This window comes from Dama dama, chromosome 28 (assembly GCF_033118175.1).
Source record: "Dama dama isolate Ldn47 chromosome 28, ASM3311817v1, whole genome shotgun sequence".
In the NCBI taxonomy this organism is placed as follows: Eukaryota; Metazoa; Chordata; class Mammalia; order Artiodactyla; family Cervidae; genus Dama; species Dama dama.
In genome coordinates, this window is record NC_083708.1 from 19,826,248 (window position 1) to 19,839,480 (window position 13,233).

General features: G+C 39.6%; 1 protein-coding gene across 1 annotated transcript in view; it reads left to right on the forward strand.

Annotated features, from left to right (window-relative positions):
* BCKDHB (branched chain keto acid dehydrogenase E1 subunit beta) overlaps positions 1 to 13,233 on the forward strand; it is a 267,647-nt gene that overhangs the window by 83,712 nt on the left and 170,702 nt on the right. The window contains exon 7 of the mRNA XM_061131661.1: positions 10,948 to 11,045. Coding sequence (XP_060987644.1) covers positions 10,948 to 11,045 — 98 coding nt within the window. The remainder of the gene's footprint in view (positions 1 to 10,947; positions 11,046 to 13,233) is intronic.

Sequence of the window (13,233 nt, forward strand, 5' to 3'; positions counted from 1 at the left end):
TAGCTTTGAGATTGTGGTAAGGAGTACAATGGCTGCTTTATCACATCTTTGCTTTTGTGATATATTTTTTGCAAATTATTTTGAGAGGAGATCTTGTTTGTCTCATTGCGCCAAAGTACTAGAAATGTGGGGTTTTCAAAATAACTAATTATCAAAGAAAAAGAATTAGCATGCATTTGAGTTTCAATAGACCCAGGACTTTTTGTTTCAAGTTCGTAAAAATATTATTCAGTTAAAAATAATGTAAATTAGAAAACAAATTTCAGTGGTAAGTGACATGACCTCCGGAAACAACACTTGTAAAACATTTGCAGTCTTAAAATCATATCTGTAAAAGTTAGTGTGAGAAGTTTCCTGGCTATATATAAGATATTTGCTGATTCTAGCTTGATGTTGTGTTTACATTTAGACAGTTTGATGGGTTATTGGTCTTTATTCAGCAGTTGAGAGTCTCTAGCTAAAAGTTGATGGGAGTGCACACACAGATACTAAATTTATGTCTTTCTACCTTCTTGTCTTTAGATCATCAGAACTCGTTTCAATTCATCCAGATAGATTAGGAGTTCACAAATACAACACCAAATGTGACCCCACTTCTTTTATAGTTGGATAGGTGTCTTAAATCCTCATTTTCTCTATTTGTACTAGCATTTCCAAACACAGAGCTTATTTTACAAGGTCAGTCTACAGTACCTCTATCATGGCTCTCATAAGCTCAGTTTCCCATAGTTGGTTTTCAAAGACATTTCTAATTTTATGTACCTGCCCATCATATCATACGTTAATTTCCTCAAATGTGTGTGAGGCTTGCTAAGGTGGGTCAACTCCTTTTAAAAAACTTAACATTAAAAACTTCATTAAATGTTTCAGTTCTAATAATTAAAAATTCATTTCATTTGAATTTTCAAATGTAAATTTCATAAACATTTAGTTAAGTGTTTCAATTAAAACTTCAAATAGAAAGGTTTCAGAAATTGTGCAAAGGAGTCCTATATATCCCTCTCTCAGCTTCCCTGGTTATTAACCTCGTGTGTAACCACAATAGTAATGATCAAAACCAGGAAATTAGCAATGATATAACACTGTTAACTCTACTACACTAATAGTTTCAAATTTCACTAATAGTTCCACTGTGTTTTTTATTTATTTACCATTGGCTGTGCTGTGCACTGTGCAGGATCTTAGTTCTCCAACCAGGGATTGAACCCGTGCCCTCTGCAGTGAAAGCATCAAGTGTTAACCACTGGACTGCCCGGGGAGTCCCCACTTACGTTCTTTTATGGATCAGGAACTGATCTAGAACCTCCACTTATTGTTACTTTTCCATAGTCTCCTTTTTTGGGGGACAGAGTTTTTCTTTTTGGTCTGTCCTGATCTCTGCATTTAGTTTGCTTTCTTGTAGAATGTCTTTCTTCATGACTGAGTTCAGGTTATGCCTGTTTTTGGTCAAGAATCCATACGAGAGATGCTGTACCCTCTCAGTGCATCCTGTAAGATGACATGGCCTTCTTTGTTTACTCGTTTTGACATTTCCATTAGTCGTGTATGGTACTGCGCTGCTTAGAATGCCAACTTTTTGCCTTTGTGCATCTATCCACTTCTCAGGACCTACCTTTCCTTGTGGTTTTCTCTATTTGCTCCAGTTCATGTGCTTTCTCACTTTTCTGCTTTCCTTTTTGCCTTAAGGCTGAGCTTGTCACGTGGCTGTGACCTGTAACCAATATGGCCCCCAGGATGCATCTCTGCTTACTCCCTTGTGGTATTGAGGCTTATTATTACCCATTTTGTGCTGTCCACACATGTTCCCAATGACAACATGGTTTCAGTAATATCAAAGTTTAGCACCTAGTAATTTTATTTATGGAAAGTTAATTTTACTTTCTAATTAGATAGTAGCATGTAATATTAGGGGCTTCCCCCGTGGCTCAGTGGTTAAGAATCTGCCTGCAATGCAGGAGCCTCAGGAGCTGTGGGTTTCATCCCTGGTTTGGGAAGATCCCCTGGAGGAGGGCATAGCAACCCACTCCAGTATTCTTGCCTGGAGAATCCCATGGACAGAGGAGCCTGGCAGACTACAGTTTATAGGATTGAAAAGAGTCAGACATGACTGAAGCAAATTAGCATGCACACATTTATTAATATTATAACAAATATATTGACAAATATGATAGACCAGTATTATAATAGTACATTGACTTTCTAATGTGAACTATTAATCTTTAAATCTTCAGTAATTTGAGGGGCAGAGGACTGGGGAGATTGTGTACAACAGTATTTGATTGGTAGAAGAAACTGCATTTAGTTTTCTTCTTCATGTATTCTTATCTGTAACATCAGTGTTAAAAGTAATTTTTTGTGTAGAAGTGAAAATTACCAAGAAATACGACCATCATTAATACCCTCAAATTTAAAAGGAGCATTCAAGAAAGTAACAATGTAATATAGGGATTAATTTATGGTTACAGATCAGTTTTGTACAGCAAATGGTAATAGAAATAAGAATAGTGTTCTTGGAGTGAAAACTTTATAGTCTTAATGACTGTACCATTGAATTATTTTAAACTGTAAACCTGTTTTCTTCCTAAGGACTGAAAGAACATCTATAGCAATTAACTTAATGTGTCCTCATTCTGCTTCTGTGATGTGGCAGGTAGACACAGGCTGCTTTTCATGGTTTCCAGGTGAGAGCCTGGGGCACAGAAGTAATAGGATGCTTCGTCAGAGATCGGTGGATTAGATGCAGACACAGGGCTGGGAATGGGCTCTTAGGTGGGTGCCTGCCCTCCCCCTTCAGACTGTAAATCCTGGCAAATGAGAGAGGCTTCCTCAGGTGTGGAGACTTTGAATCTGCTGATAGTAATCAAGCTGAGCGAAGTAATTCAGAAATACACTTTCTTTTTAAAAACAACATTTAATGTTTTATCACAAGATCATGAATAATGCAACATGATAAAGCCCCACTGAGCTTGACATCTGTGGGGAAACGAGCATTACTGTAGATTAGTGCCAGGGCAGAGAAATGACCCTATTATCTCTGTAACGGTAATACTGTGCCTCCCAGGGAAACTTGCATCATTAAGAGTGAGCTGTTATTCTCTTGCTGATTCTCCACAGGTTGTTAATATATTAAATCAAAAAGCATTGCAAAGTTTTTCAAAGAGCTTTGGAATATAACTCAAAAGTTTCACTCTTCAGCTTGGCCTGAAACGTCATGTATATCTGTGTTTACACATGTACACACAAGTCTGGACATGAACACGTGGACACATCTCACAGCTCCATTTCTTTGTACACATCTCCTCTTTCTATGTGAAAAACCTCCTCTATTTTCTCTTAAGTACTTCTTTATCTCTAAGATCTTTGCTTTTTTGGTTTATGATCTAGCATCTTGCATGATGTCTGCATCTGTTGGGTACAGAGTGACTGTTAAAGAAATAAGCATATATTTATATTCTACATCATGTAATATGTCTGTAATTTATACACTCTTCCATATTTTAAAAATACATTTAAGGAGACCTGTAAGCATTACAACAAATTAGAAGAAAATTGAGAGGAAAGAAGGAAGAGAATGGGAAATAAAAGGGACCAAGCGTAAGCTAATTCATGTCGTGAGCCTGTCAGTATATATGTAATTTGATATGTGTATTTGCAATTACAAAGGGAGAATATCTGTGGAACTTACAGTATACATTTAAAAATCCATCTTGTCTGATTTTTGAGCAAAAAATTGCATCTTTTATTTGGCCTTGGAAAGCTCTGTCTGTCTTTAAAGTCACACACTTTTGTCAGTCTCTGGCGCTGAAGGGTTTCTCTGTGGGATGCTCATTTGTGCCAAGACTAGAATGTAATCAGCATGTGGTGAAATGGAGGGGCTCAGTTAGTCCCACTGCTGTGAAGACAGGAATCTGTATTGTGATTGCAGAGGGGCCCTTCAGTTCCTGAAGTTTCACGCTCAAACTCCTCTTACCTGCTCTTTTTCATAAAGCATTATCCATGGTATAGGAATGATGATTGGAAATAATAACCTTCTTGTGAAATAAATATCTTCTTAAGTTAATAAAACAAAAAAGTACCTGTGAATTACAGCGTGCTTTCTTAGATGACCTGTTTGCCAAGTTTAAATAAATGAACATTTAAAATTGTATTCTTTTTTGTTGAAATGTAATTGATTTACAATGCTATATTAGTTTGTACAACTAACCACTCCTTAGGTGTACAACATAGAGATTCAGTAATTTTATAGTTCACACTTCATTTAAAGCTATGACAACATAATGGCTGTAATTCCCTGTGCTGTACAATATATTCTTGTTGCTTATCTGTTTTGTGCACAGTAGACTCTATGAGAGTCTGGGAGACTCTGGCATGATCAGAAACTCATGAGGAAACAGCACAGAGTCCCATTTGCAGCTTAAAGAATGACTGAAATAAGAGCGTTTGGCTCGTTCTGACAGTCCCATTACAGTAGTGGATCAGGAGGAAAGTGGACCAGGGGCTACAGTGAGCACAGAGGAAGTTGCCCTGGTGTCCAAAAGAAAATCCACTGATTGCCTGCCCCCCCCCCCCCCCCACAGTTATTAATACCCAGGGTTCCTCAGGTGTAATTAGGATGGGAGCTTGTGTGGGGGCCCCTGGGCACCTTCAGTCCTGATTGCCTTGAGAGTCCGACCCCTGGGGCCTACCCCTCAGAGGGCAGTCTTTTCTCCAGTATGGTCCTTTGCAGACCAGATATGGAGCTGAGGATGGCTTAGATGCCTGAGGACAATCCCACTTGAGGTATCCCCTCCTATCCACAGTAATAGCAAGTCCGTCCCTTTTCACCTGGGTCCCTCTTGGCATTTCCCCTCAGGCTGTTTCAGAGCTGGTCTAACAGTCATTTTGGGGCTTCAGTCTTTTGCCTGGTTCATTTTTTTCACTGTTTCTCCTCATATTCTCTACCATAATAGATTGTCTGAGCCAGTTGCAACAGATTTATCTAAAGACTGATTTGGTCCATACGCCTGTTTTAATAGCTTATTGTGGACATCTGGAGCTGACTGAGTGAGAAATCTATCTTTTAAGATTATTTGTCTCTCTGAACTTTTGGAATTAATGTCAGTAAACTTGAGGAGAGCCTCCTGTTGTCTGTCTAGGAATTTACCAGGAGTTTCTTTCTCTCCCTGTTCTATGTCAGCCAGCTTAGCATAGTCTAAAGTCTTAGCATGTGATTGCTTGAGTCCTTCAAGAATACATCTGACAGAGTGGCTCTGTTATGGGAACTTCTTGGCTCCCAGTAGGAAGGAGGGCTATTTCTTGTTCCCTCTTTCCCCTTGTCTCATGTTCAAGCCATTCATCTCCAAAAGTAGTAGCTTCTTCCAAAACTCTAGTTTTTGAGGGGTCAACGTCTATTCCAAGACATACATTACATCTCTCCAAGTAAGGTCATAAAGTAAAGTTAGTTCTATAAAGGCTTCTATGTACTTTTTTGGATCCTCTAAATAGGCCCGACCACAATTGGGACTGTTGGAATTTCTACTGAGACTGAAGCAACCCCTCCTTGGAAGGGTGCCCTGACTCTCAGCCTGTTCAGCTGGGAGCCCCAGGTACAGAGGCAAAGTTAGAAGACAGGAGGGAGCTGAAGGTTTCACACCCAAATCTGCACCCTTAGGACATAAGTCTGGCATGTCTTGAAGAGGGATAAAGAGCAACACATATGGCACATCTACTCATTTCTCTTGTTTTCTACAGAACCATTCTAGTTGTAAAACAGTAATAATTGAGACCTTTCAACCAGTCAGTGTTCCCCATCTTCCAAAGGATACTGTGGCCATTCAGTATCACAGAAGATCAGATGTGTCTTTTTTTTTAAACTCTGGGGATCAAACTTCTCCCAGTTTTTAAAAAATACATTTTAAAGGAGTGGTTATGGAACTGGAGCTAACCAGATCTAAGAAAAAAGGGGCATCCACAGTCTTGGCTTCTTTCCACTGGGGGCATCCCTCTCTGCTCTAGATGGGAGTGTAGACAAATTTTCCACCGAAGCTTTCCTTCCCTGGTCGGACTTAGTCTGTCCCTTACTGATGCAGGCGTCTTATTCATCCCTCCCGGTTCTACCACCAAGGCAAAGTGGAAATGCACCAGGGGTGGACCTGATGGCATCCCAAATTGATTTTGCGTTCCGTACCACTAAGACCTTTGATTTGTCCTTTTCTCTGACACCACCCAGAGAGTAACAGAGCAGCTTTCCTGGAGTGTTTCCCAAGCTAGGACCACTAGGGGAAACATCCGTCTTACATGTGTCTGTGCACATTCCTGGGTTACATTCCTGACCGCAGTAGGAATGATGAGTCATAAAGGGACGAACAACAACCAAGATGTCCCTTCTGAGTGTCGCCACACTGGTATAGCAAAAGAGGTGGTGGGGGTTGGCCAGTGAGGAAAAAGTGATTTTTGTCCTCGAGCTACTAGGGCCAGTCCTTCCAGTTCATTCCCACAGATTCCACAAAAAGAATATCTAAGGAGTTGAGACAAGAGCCATCAGAGAGCCGCCTCTGATCCACTAAGAGCTAGCGCTACCAAAGGAAGAAGCCAGATCCTGCAATTCCTGATCTGTGTCCTCAAAAACCTCATGGTCACCAGCAATGCTTCTATCCATGTAGATGGGAGGCAGAGCCGTGACAAAGACTCTTTCAGGCCGCTGGCCCCTGAGGCAGGCAGCCAAGAGGTGACCTCTAGCCTGAGAGATGTTCCTGGAGCTAGAGCTCCGCCTCGCTCCCAAATGTGCTCCTGTAATGTTCGGCTCCCAGCAAGGCTAGGCGCTTCCATACATGGGGTCTAAGTAAAAGTACATAGTAACAGCATGGATCACAAGTCCCTTGAAAGTCCATGATCTAACAGATTAGGTTAGTATTTCTAATTCCCGGGCAATTACCATATGGTCAAAGAGACCAGGAAAAGCTGACCGAGGAAGGGAAGTTCAGTCCACACACTTCGCCCATTTTGGCTGCTCCCCTTGCAGGGACATTGGGTGTTTCTTGGTGTTGGCAGGTCAGTATAAACCCCTGACAAGGTTCCCTTTTTTGGGGCTGCCTTCGGTCATTATGAGGCACCACGAAACCACAGAGAAGAGCTCATCACTTGCTTTGTGCAGGGAATGTCATTCATTCACACAGGCATACTGAAGAGTTAGTAAAGCAGAAAACGTGTATACTGAGAAAGGAGAGAGGCTAAAGCTCTGAGTGTTCTTACCTTGTCCTGAAGATCCCGGACGAGCCCCCAAGATGATAGCTTACAGTGAACGTTGTTGGATTTGTGATCTCCGAAGTAGACGATTTAGCTTCGGGACCAGGCTTGATCACTCAAGAGCTTTTGTGTAGTAGAGTTTTATAAAAGTGAAAAAGGGACAGAGAAAGGTTCTGACATAGACATCAGAAGGGGCATGGAGAGTGCCACCACATTTAGGTCTTTAATCCATAAAATTGTAATCTTATTTTTATCCTCTCAGGATTAAATTTATGCAAATCTAAAGAGAGAGTTTTTTTGGTTCTTTTTAATATGTCTCTTCTTGAATCTCGTTCTTGGCATGCTTTTATTTTTTCAATGGAAGATTAAGCCTTGTTTGCCATGTTGTCCCTTAATTAATTGTTAAAGTAATGAGGCCTTATTATTCTGGATAATTTATTGAATACAATGAAGCAGTTAGTCACCCACTGGCAAGTTTTCAAAGGAGGTGGGCCAAGATGCCAACCCACTTCTTTTGATGCTCCAGCCCTTAGAGTTGTGTGTTCCAGGGATTTGCTAATTATTAGCCGGCAACTGATTTACAAGGTGGGAAAGGCTGAGCTCTTGAATGGTGGCCATGGGCTCACAGGCAAGGCAGAGCGTGTGTACTGGCTTCCAGCCTGGACTTTTGGCAGGCAGACCTTGCTGCTTGGGGAAAGAAGACTTGAGGATGGCGAGGAGCCTGTGTGCTACCTTTGGCATACTTGCCAGATGTTATCAACATTGTTCTTAACCGTCACTTTAGTTGAGCAGCTGAGAATTGCTAAGTAAAATGTATTATTCCAGTTGAATATGTCTGTTTTCCTACTTGACTGTTTTTTGTCCATCCATCCCTCCATATTTCCATTGGTCCATCCATTCATCTGATACTGGATTTAAGCCATCAATGAATGGGCTCTAATTGACCTCTGGAAGCACTGTTTGGAATTGAGGCTGGGAAACATTTTCTGCAAAGGGATAGACAATAAATATTTTAGGTGTATAGGCCATGATGTCTCTTGGAACTACTCAGCTTTGTTGAGGAAGGGCGAGAACAGCCATAGGTAATATGTAAATAAACGGATGAGGTTGTGTGCCAAGAAAACATTGTTTACAAAAGTGGACTTGCCTACTCTTGGTTTAGACAGTTGGAAGTATCTGACTGAATGAACATAGTTTGTGTGCTACACACACACACACACACAAAGAAAAAAGCCTTAAAAAGTGTTTTTGATGCTCTTCTAACAGCTATGTGTCAGGTTTCTTGGCTTAATTGTCATCTGTGTTGAGGTTTATCCCCAGAAGTAGTTTTATAAGTTTTACTATTTTATTTGTTCATTTATTTCATTAAAAATACTTATGATTTAAAACATTCATTTCTTTCTGGCACTGGTTTAAGACAAGTCATTGGGTTGGAAATATAAAAAAATACAAGTAATAAAATTTTCTACCATATCACTGATAGCAGCACCATTAAATTTTATAATTTTTAACTTAAAAATATGATTTCACAACCATACTTTTGATATACTGTTGAGTGGGAAAGGAGATTATGGAAGGGTTCTAAATAGCATGTACAGTGTAATTATGTTTGTGGAAAGAAAACAAGATTTACATATGTCTTTAAACTGTGCAGGTCCATCTATATGCAAATTTTTTGACTACCCATTACTGTGTTACTACAGGACTAGAGTTGGTTGACTCTGAGGATGTGGAGGATCAACTCTAAGTTGCATGCAGATATTTGACTGCACGGAGCATCCTTGCCCTTAGCCACCATGTTGTTCAAGAGTTAACTGTGTATGCATACTTACATACTGTAAATATCTGAAAACATAGTGAATCAGCCAGGGTTCTTAATTTTTAAGTGGTGAGATCAACTTTGTCCAATATAAGTAGAAAAGATTCATTAAAGGATAACAAGTAGCTCAGAGATCCCTGGAGTACCTAAGAACCACGGTTGTGTGTGTCTCTGTGTACTCAGTCGTGTCTGACTCTTTGCAACCCCAGGGATTATAGCCCTCCAACTCCTCTGTCCATGAGATTTCCCAGGCAAGAATACTGGTGTATGTAGCCATTTCCTTCTCCAGGGAATTTCCCTACCCAGGGATTGAACCCGTGTCTCTTGCATTGGCAGGATTCTTTACCCCTGAGCTACCAGAGAAACCCAATATATCTATATTTAAATACCCCAAATTTCATTGCATAACTGGTGTTGCAAAGATATTCCAGCAGGTGGCAGTGGACATGGGACTGTATAAATGTCTGAATCACTGATACCACTGAGCTTGGATGCTGGATCTGCCTCCACAGCTGTCAGTATTCTGGAATACTTGCTGGTCTCTTGTGTCACTGGCTTCCAATTCACAGTCTGTCATGGGTGGGTGCATTTGATGGGCAGAGCCCACATTTTATGCCCTTGCTGCATGGGAAGCTGGGAAAGTGAATATGTAGACCTGACTTATGTAGTGGGCAAGGGGCCCTGCTTCAGAAGGATCATAGGAAGATATTTAAGATCTTGTCTTAAAGATATTTAAGATCTTGTTATTGCTGGACAACAGCAAGAGTGAGAGCTGTCCACTGCAGGCACCCAGGAAATTGTTGGCATTGATGACTTTTGGACAGTAGAGTTGGAAGGGCTGACTGGAGAGCAGAGGGAACCTTTTATTTTACTCTTCTGTGCTCCTAGAATTAAAAAAAAAATCTCATATAATTTGTACAGCAGAAATTAACAGAACATTGTAAATCAACTAGAATAAAATTAAAACAAAACAAAATAAGGCAAATTCACATAACACTGATAATAAAAGGACTCTGGGGGAAAATGAAGAAAAGGGAGTGACCTTTTTCTCCTTATCTCTTCCATTGTTATCCTGCTTCATGTGGTAATTCAAGAAGACTTCCCATCATCATGGGGGCAATTTTGTTTACTCAGTTTCACCTAAAAATTCATCATGCCATTTCCTCTTGAGTTTGGTCAACTCTCGGTTACTTGCAGTTTGTTGGGCAGAGATATCATGAAATGGTTTTCTCTGAGATACCAGTGATGTATTCTTCCTTTGGCTTGGTGGAGCTGATTCAGTTTGTCTCTTTGAGGTCTACAGAATTCAGATTTGAAAATTGAGGTGTTATCATCTGCCGTGGTTGGTGATAGTGTCCATAGTTGCAAGATGCAAAAATGAAATATACTTAGAAAATAGGCCATATTGCGTGTTTTTTTCTGTTTTTCAAGCACTCATAAATTTCTTTACTCTGATAGAAAAGTTATCTGAGAACTTAATTCAGTCCAATGAAATTTTAGCAGGCATATTAAAATCTTTTTAAACTTTATTTTTGTATTGTTTTATGTTTACAGAAAAAGTATGAAGATACTACAGAGTTCCCATATACCCCTTTATTTACATCTTATGTATGATACACTTGGTATAATTAATGAACCAGTATTGACGAAACATTATTATTGACTGAATAACAGATTTTATTAAAAGTTTTTTAGTTTTTCCCTATAGCTGATTTGATTGTACATTTTCATCTGTGTAGTGCTGTCATATAGTAATTCCATTTCATTTGTAAATAACGTCTGGAATTTGGAGGAAGAATAAATAAAATAAAGCTTTGCCACAATGAAGTTCTTATATTCTTTTTGCACAAAGTCGCATAAGAATAATTAACCTTACATTTTTCCCCCCCTCGTTTTATATTCAGTGGAGCAGGTTCCTGTAGAGCCATACAACATCCCCCTTTCCCAAGCTGAAGTCATCCAAGAAGGGAGTGATGTTACTCTAGTTGCCTGGGGCACTCAGGTCAGTAACCACTACAGCAGCTGGTAATGCCATCTTGTGTGTGGAAGCTCTCATTTGAAAAGTATATATTTATTTTTAATCAAAGGATAATTGCTTTACAGTATTGTGTTGGTTTTTACCAAACATTCACATGAATCAGTCATAGGTTTACCCAAGTCCCCTCTGGCTTGAACATCCTTACACCTCCCTCCCATCCCACCCCTCTAGGTTGTTACCCAGCCCTGGTTCCGAGTTCCCTGACTAATACAGCAAAGTCCCATTGGCTATCTATTTTATATATGGTAATGTATGTTTCCATGTTACTCTTTCCATACATCTCACCCTCTCCTTCCTCCCCCCTTGCACCTCCCCATCCCCAGCTTTGTCCATAAGCCTGTTCTCAATATCTGTGTCACATTGCTGCTCTGCAAATTGGAAGCTCTCATTTTTAATGCCGATTCTCTGAAGCATTAAAAATGTCTCCCTTATTTCTCAAATTTAAATCTTGTTTGATGCTATGTCTGTATCTGGTACTGATTTCTGGTTGAAGGTAAGATGCCTTTCCATTCATATGCATATGGTGAAGCCTTTAAAAATATGTTGATAGTTTACAAAAATGTATTCAGTAGACACTTTCTTTTGAAGCATTAGGTATCCTCACTACTTGTTGCTGCTTTTGACATACCATCTTTTTTTGGCCATTATTCTTATTATGTTATTGAATTAAAGATTTAAAAATTCTGCAGTACTTTAGAATTTTCAAAAGTTTCATGCACAGGACTTCATATAATCCCATAATAACCCCCTCCTTTTTTTTTTTTATCCCCCATCCCTACAGTTCCCCTCCTTGCTTCTCTCTCCCCACAGGTAACCACTAGTTTGTTCTCTGTATATGTGAGTCTGCTTCTTCTTCTTTTTTATTACTAGTTTGTTGTATTTTTCAGATTCCACATGTAAGTGATATCCTGCAGTATTTGTCTTTCTCTGTCTGATCTTTTTCACTTAGCATAATGCCCTCCAAGTCCATCCATGTTGCTGCAAATGGCAAAATTTCATTCATTTTTTTTTTTTAATGGCTAAGTAGTGTGTGTGTGTGTGTCTGTCTATCTATCTATCTACCTACCTATCTATGTATATATCTATGTATATATATGTATATCTATGTATATATCTATATATAGCTCTCACAACTTCTTTATCCATTCTATTGATAGATACTTAGGTTGCTTTCATACCTTGGCAATTGTAGATAATGTTGCTATGACCAGTGGGGTGCATGTATCTTTAAAATTAATGTTTTTCTTTTTCTTTTTTGTATGTATACCCAAGAGTGGAATTGCCAGGTCATATGGTAGTTCTAGTTTTAGTCTTTTGAGAAACCTCTGTACTATTCCAGAGCAGGTGCACCAATTTACATTCCAATAGTGTACAAGGGTTCCCTTTTCTCCTTTTCCTTGCCAACATTTGTTATTTACGTTCTTTTTGATGATAGCTATGTAGACTTCCCTGGTGGCTCAGACGGTAAAGCGTCTATCTACAATGCGGGAGACCGGGGTTTGATCCCTGGGTTGGGAAGATCCCCTGGAGAAGGAAATGGCAATCCACTCCAGTACTATTGCCTGGAAAATCCCATGGACAGGGGAGCCTGGTAGGCTACAGTCCTTGGGGTGGTAAAGAGTCGAATACGACTGAGTGACTTCACTTTCCTTAACTTTCACTATGCTGACAAGTGAGAGGTGATATCATGTGGCTATGATTTGCATTTCCCTGATGGTTAGTGATGTTTTCATCCCATCTGTTTCCATCTCTCGTGATTACTTTGCTGGCTATCTGGACCCATCCACTGGTTCAGCCTCATTATTTCATACCTTCCCCTAGTGAGCTGATCTGTCTTAGTTTTCCTCAGAGCTTATTATCATATTGCTCTATTTCCAAACTTTTAAGCTCAGGACTCATTCTCTGGCCATAGCCTTCTATCTCTCTTTGGGACTGACAAGTATACACTACTGTATGTAAAATAGATAATCAACAAGGACCTACTGTTATAGCACAGGGAACTGTACTCTTTACTCTGTAATGGTCTACATGAAAAAGAATTTAAAAAAGGGGATCTATGTGTATGTGTAACTGATTCACTTTGCTGTATACCTGAAATAACACACCATTGTAAATCAACTATTCTCCAATAAAAATTAAAAAAAAAAGGAAA